We start from the raw sequence: 6,206 nt of genomic DNA on the forward strand, positions 1-6,206 counted from the left end.
TAGTTTATGACTGCCTCCTGACCTGACAAAAAGAAGCCATAATCCTCTCTGTTCTTTTCTCTTTCCTTCTTTCCTTCCTTCCTTCCCTTCCTTCCTTCCTTCCTTTCTTCCTTCTTTCTTTCTTTCCTTCCTTCCTTTTCTTTCTTTTTCTTTCTCTCTCTCTCTCTCTCTCTCTCTCCTCTCTCTCTCTCTCTGTCTTTCTTTCTTCTTTCTTTTTTTTTTTTTTTATAGATGAAGTTTCGCTCCTGTCGCCCAGGCTGATGTGCAAATGGCACGATCTCAACTCACTGCAACCTCCGCCTCCCTGGTTCAAGTGATTCTCCTGCCTCAGCCTCCTGAGTAGCTGGGATTACAAGTGTGTACCACCACCCCCAGCTATTTTTTTTTTGTATTTTAGTAGAGATGGGGTTTCACCAAGTTAGCCAGGCTGGTCTTGAACTCTGACCTCAGGTAATCCGCCTGCTTCGGCCTGTCAAAATGCTGGTATTACAAGCATGAGCCACCGTGCCCAGCCTGTTCTCTACTTTCATTTCCCTGGGGATAGCAGTCTTTTATTCCTGAGTGCCTTTTTCCCTACCTGAAGAAACTGGTGTGTCTAAAGACACTGGTGACAGAGGCTGAAGCAAAGGTGTATCTTGATCCCATCCCATGGGCTCATGTCATTTCTGAGCCCCTCCAGACTTCATGGCATGCCCATCCCCAGGTTTCTGTGTATCCCAGAATGATTCCCTCTGGAAAGAGAGGTAGAAGGAAGGAGAGGATAAGGAAGGGAAGAAAAAATATTCTTACCAGTTAACGCACAATCAGTGTGTTTTCCTGTAGCATCTTGTTGATAAGGGTTGAGAGTGTACTTGGACTTAATTTTTCTTTTAAACAGATTCATCACTTCCTTTTGTGGGCATAGTAAAGATAGATATGATTAGGATTATATGGTGAATTGGGCCATTGATTCCTACTGGTTGTCCAGGCTATTGGAAGCAGGCGAGTAAATTTTATGCAAAAATGAGCTGCACTGTTTTTTCATAATCTAGTATTATGCTGACACTTTTATATGTTATAGAATAAAATCATAATTAAAATTTTAAAAAACCAAAGAAGTAACTCCAATTGGAAGACACATGCCTTGGCTCTGCTATTAATCAGTTTTGTGATTTTTGGCATATTCTTTAGCTTTTTGGGGACTTAGTTTCCCAGTTTTTAAAGTGAGAGAAAAAAAACTTGTCATTTCTAAGATATCTTTAAGTTCTAATATTCTGTGATTTATAGGAACCATGTGAATAATGGAGGTTTTTGAAGCTTAAAAGTATAGTATTATAATGGATTTTATGCTTTTCTGTTATTTTGAATTTTATTAGACTTTTGGTTCTGAATATTGAAGCAGAATTGAATATTTTTCAATTAGCTCTGTAAGTAGTACTGAACACTTATTTAATTCAGGAAGAAAAAAGCTAAAATCTTGTATTGGGGGAAAAAGAAGTGTTCTTCAGTTTTCTTAGACATTAAATGGCTCATTCAAAGCAACATTTTGATAAATTGTGTAAATGAGAGAAGAACATATGGATTAAATTTTCCTTGAAATACATACGCATTTAAAAATTAAGAAGAAAAAGTGCTTGGCAAAGCCCATTTGGGGTTCTGCCAAATGGAAAACATTTTAAAAATAGTTGAAAATGTAGTTTTATCTTGAAATGCTACCATATTCACCGATCTTTATTGATTATATATTTTTAAATTTGTTAGTTACTCTCCTTATATTTATTTTTGCAGTTTTTTTAATGCTCTGGGGGCTTGTTCAATTATAGTACTTTTTTTTTTTTAAAACAGACAACACAGTCCGTCAGTCACTGAAGAGCACATTAGTATATCTGTCTCTCCCTGTGGGAATCCTGTTCCTTGGACTTCTGCAGAGGTTGCAGTTTGATCTATTGTGTGGTGATGACTGGCATCAATTTATATCGATACAATGAAAAATTCTAAAGAACACTTTGTGGTAGAGAAATAAAGGAGATCTTGTCTTTGAAGATGCAGAATATGACAAGTAACTTTCCAGTAAATCATTCTATTTTAGTGGAGGAGTTTTGAAGGAAGATAAGCCCTGAGTTTCCTGATTATATGTCATTCAAACATAGATATTCAAAAGTCTTAGAGCTAACATTCTTCCATATGGATGGAAGAGTTTGCTTTGTCTATAGATCCCATTGTACAGCTTGAAGAAGAGAATAATTATTTTCTCAAAATCTCAAAAATCATATTTCTGCAATTTTCTTGAAATCTCAGAATCACATCTAATTTCTGATCAAATTGGCAACACTTTCTAGTTCTAAGTGTTCAGTTCATCTGGAAAGAACTTGGTGCAATTTGTGTAATTACTTTACAGCTATCTGCAAAACAAACAGTGGGAGTCATGTCTCTGCTGATGAATGTACAGATTCAGGTCACTAGAACATAATCCCAAAACTGACATTCTGGTTGAGATTTTTCTCCTCTTTCGGTTCTCCTTCTTCTCCTTCTTCCTTCTTCTTTCTTTTTCTTCTTCTTTCTTCTTCTTCTTTTTTTTTTTTTCTCTTACTCAGAGGTTTCCAACACATTTTATTTTGCAGACCACTGGTTTGTAGCTTTTGAGGACCAACATCTGTATCAATTCCTACAAAATATCCAATCAATTTCAGTTCCATAGAAGGCTCTTCCATGCTGCACACCATGCTTATGGCTGAAGGTCCAGTTACACATGCATAAAGGCTGCCCTGCCCGCTGGTTCCTGGAGGAGGGCACGTCTGAGTTAAAGCCTCTTCCAGGAGCTCCATCTTCCCAGAGCGTCATTTCCTTTGGCAAGAAGTCAGTTTACATATGCGGCTTTGGTGCCTGGGAGCAGGAAGCACCAGAAACGTGCAGAATGTGCTGTTTTTTCTCTGATGAAGACAGGCCCTTAAGGATCCAGTGCCCTTGTTGTTAATGACAGGAATCCCTCAATTGCTTAGTAGGTTAAAATATAAGGAAGCCTCCGCTTTACGAAACACAGCTAACACCTTTCAAGATTGCCTATTTATTCTAGAACTACATTAATTCAGGAAAATATAGGTCCCATGAAAGACTTAAAAGTTTTATGAAACTAAAATCTAGTTTTTCCCAATAAATTGTATTTTAGGCAAAACCCTCCCAATGCTTCTAAAATAATACTAAAAGGGTCATCTGCTTATACAAGAGCAATTTAAAATATTAAATATTTATTTGAATAACAAGTTTAAGTTGGAGCTGCAATGTTGGCAATGCAGGTTTTTAACACAGATCACAAAAAGTGTGCACAAAAAATTACTGGTGCAAAGGACAAAATAATGCTAAGAATTAGGCTAAATATCTGCTGATTTCAAGAAAACAAAAGGCCTGAATTCACTGTACAAAATAGAAAATGAATTAAACACTACCATCCACAGAACAGTCTTTATTATTGATTATATTTTAAAATTATTTGTGTAATTGTATATTGAATTGTAAATGAGTATTATACATGAACCTCCTTTTGGAAGGCAATTCCTTGTAGCACTATAGAACATCTAATTACATTGCAAAAAGTATCCTTTTTTGCTATCGATAAAGAAAACAGCTAGTGGTATTACTGTAAATATCAGGAAGTCTACAAAAAAAGAAATAAGATTTCTTTTTTGTTTCTTCAAAGTGTTTTCCATGCAGTGAAGCACTTGCCATGTTGAACTGAATGCACTACTGAATGCACTATGGGAGAATGTTCTGGTCCGAGATGCTCTTGAGAGATAAGACTAGGCTTTTCCAAATCAAACATTCAAATAAATCATGCAATCCTTTTATAACTGGGATACCGTCATATGCCACTTACCAATGCTGTCTCTCCAGAAAACCATTCAAGATGCTTAAAAAAAAAAAATCAGACATGATAAATATACATAAAATGGGATCTATATACCAAATGCTATTTGATACGACTACTGGTTATGTCTGTGCTATGTGAAAGCAACTTTAAAAAGAGCCTATGCGGCAAGAGGTAAGTGTCTAAAGATTCAAAATGAATGAACAGTATTGGATAACAATATAATTCTCAACTCAGAAGCTGCCTCAAGATTAGGTGCATCTTCAGTTAATGTAACAGGAAAAAAAAGCAATGGATTTTATTTTATTAATTGTATCCACTTACAAACCGACCTAAGGTCACCTGATATGTAGACACAATGAGATTTCTGTTGTTTATAGTCTTTAATTGAAGTGATGATAAAGGAAATAGATCTATTTAAAAACAAAACCAAACAGCTATTTCTGTCTAGATTAAGAGGTGGCCCCGGGTGTGGGATTCACATTTTGAGGGGCCACTTGTGGTGCGACCTCGATGATCCCGGGTTTGTCTATGATTCTGGCTGTGCAGTTGCCCTTCTCTACAATCCCAATAATCCATGCTTGGTGGCCTTCACCATATTTGGGGGACTTTATCTCTGCACAGAACCGAGCTGCTTGCTCACGTGGTAAACAGATCAGAAGGCTGCCTGAGGTCTCTAGGCAGGTCCCATGCATGAGGCCGAACATGTTTCCGCATGCCTTGCTCACCACAGCCATCTTGGCCAGCACTGGGAGGCTGTGAATTACAAATGACACTTCGTTCCTCTGCTGGTTGGCCAGGTTCTGCGCGTGGCCCCAAATCCCAAAGCGTGTGATGTCAGTGGCTGCGTGGACATTGAACGTGTGCATGAGTCCTGCAGCTGTCCTGTTGAGCCTTGCCATGTTCATCATGGCCTCCTGGTAGGCCAGCTCTATATCTTCTTGGGTGAACACTAGTTTAATCTTATTCCATTTCTCAGGAATATCCAGCCACTGGTGCCCAGCCACTGCCACCTGTGTCCCCAGGGGTTTTGTCAACACCAGCACGTCTCCTGGCACTGCATTGTCTGGCATGATAAATTCACTGGGCTGGCAGACAATGGTAGCGACTCCTCCCAGGACAATCCAGGGGTTTAGTACTGTTAGGCCGCCCGTTACAGACGTTCCTGCTTCTTCAGCTGCGTCTTTAAAACCTTGGTTAATCAGAGGCATCACTTTATCCCCTTCCCTGTCAGTCATTTTATTACTGACTCCAAGGAGCATCAGCATATTTTCACATTCCGTGACCCCCACTGCATAGAGGTCACTGAGGACATTGGCACCTGCTATCCTGCCCATCATGTAAGGGTCTTGTACGATCGGGTAAATGTAATCTGTGGTTTGAACCAAGGAACGCCCACCGTGCCTCAAAGGAATGACACAAGTATCCATTCTAATGTCAAGCCTTGGCATACCGGCTCCCAGAAACTGCTCATCTTCTTGGAAATGGTTCACCTGTAAAGATTTCAGCAATTTTTGTAGGACATCTTGGGACACTTTCCAGCCTGCGCCCTTTATTTCAGTGAATCTGGTTAGCCAGAAGCTCCTGTCCAATTCGTAACTTTCTCGGTTGAAGGCCTCCGGTGTACCCATAGTTCTTGCGTCCCCGCTCGCCTCACAGCTCAGCCCCTCCCCTACCTCTGCGGGTTGGCTGAATTCTTTATGGATCCACCAGCTCGCTTTGCGCCCTCCGCCTCCTCCTGAAAACCGGCCGCGGGCCGCTCCCACAATGCACCGGGCGTGGCCGGGCTCCCTTAGCGTCGCTTGAATAAAAATGCCGCGCCCAGCGGCGGCTGGGGCCCGGCGCTTGGGCCCCGAGGGGGCTCGCCTGGCTCGGCTCGGCCCTGCGGCGGCCAAGCCGCCGCGCTCCCCAATGTAGACAATTTTCTGTAACAACTGAGAGCAGACCCAGAAGTGAAGACCTAGATAACACTTTGGAACTTCTCATGTGCTGGGTTTTGTGTTTAAAGGCCATTCAACATAATGCAGCATATTTAAAACATAAAGAAAGTAATTTTTAAATGCTTTACATTCATTTCTCTTTCAGACTTAATAAATGCTACTACTTTCAAATACACCAAGGAATAGAAGAATTTATATTTATTTTCCTGATGGTATTGTAGGAAGGTATTTCAGATCATTAATAAGGGAAGCTAGGTACTTAAATGCCTTCCTCAAGCGTAAGGGGTTAATTTATCATTGGTAAGTTAGACTTGAGTATATCACAGTGGTTTGGATAATTAGATTATTGTCATAGTTTCTCAGTTGCCATGAGAACTTACTTTTTTAAAAAATCAACTTTATCAAGGTATAATTTACATGAATAA

The 6,206-nt window shown here is 39.9% G+C and overlaps 1 protein-coding gene across 2 annotated transcripts; it reads right to left on the reverse strand.

Annotated features, from left to right (window-relative positions):
- Window positions 1-4,232: 4,232 nt before the first annotated feature.
- LOC117094670 (selenide, water dikinase 1-like) lies at window positions 4,233-5,472 on the reverse strand. 2 transcript variants are annotated; one of them, XM_033230738.1, is made up of 2 exons: window positions 4,723-5,472; window positions 4,233-4,515 (listed from the first exon to the last, which is right to left on the reverse strand). In XM_033230738.1, the coding sequence occupies exons 1-2, from the start codon at window positions 5,470-5,472 to the stop codon at window positions 4,294-4,296; spliced, it is 972 nt and encodes a 323-aa protein (XP_033086629.1). In that variant the 3' UTR covers window positions 4,233-4,293. The 2 variants fall into 2 exon arrangements, with proteins under 2 accessions (XP_033086629.1, XP_033086628.1); XM_033230737.1 differs by having other exon boundaries at window positions 4,233-5,472.
- Between the last annotated feature and the right edge of the window lie 734 nt (window positions 5,473-6,206).

Source organism: Trachypithecus francoisi, unplaced genomic scaffold (assembly GCF_009764315.1).
Source record: "Trachypithecus francoisi isolate TF-2019V2 unplaced genomic scaffold, Tfra_2.0 Lachesis_group13, whole genome shotgun sequence".
Lineage (NCBI taxonomy): Eukaryota > Metazoa > Chordata > Mammalia > Primates > Cercopithecidae > Trachypithecus > Trachypithecus francoisi.

Bases quoted from the DNA above. Each gene is read 5' to 3' on its own strand.
- LOC117094670 (XM_033230737.1), bottom strand. From the start codon at position 5,472: ATGGGTACACCGGAGGCCTTCAACCGAGAAAGTTACGAATTGGACAGG.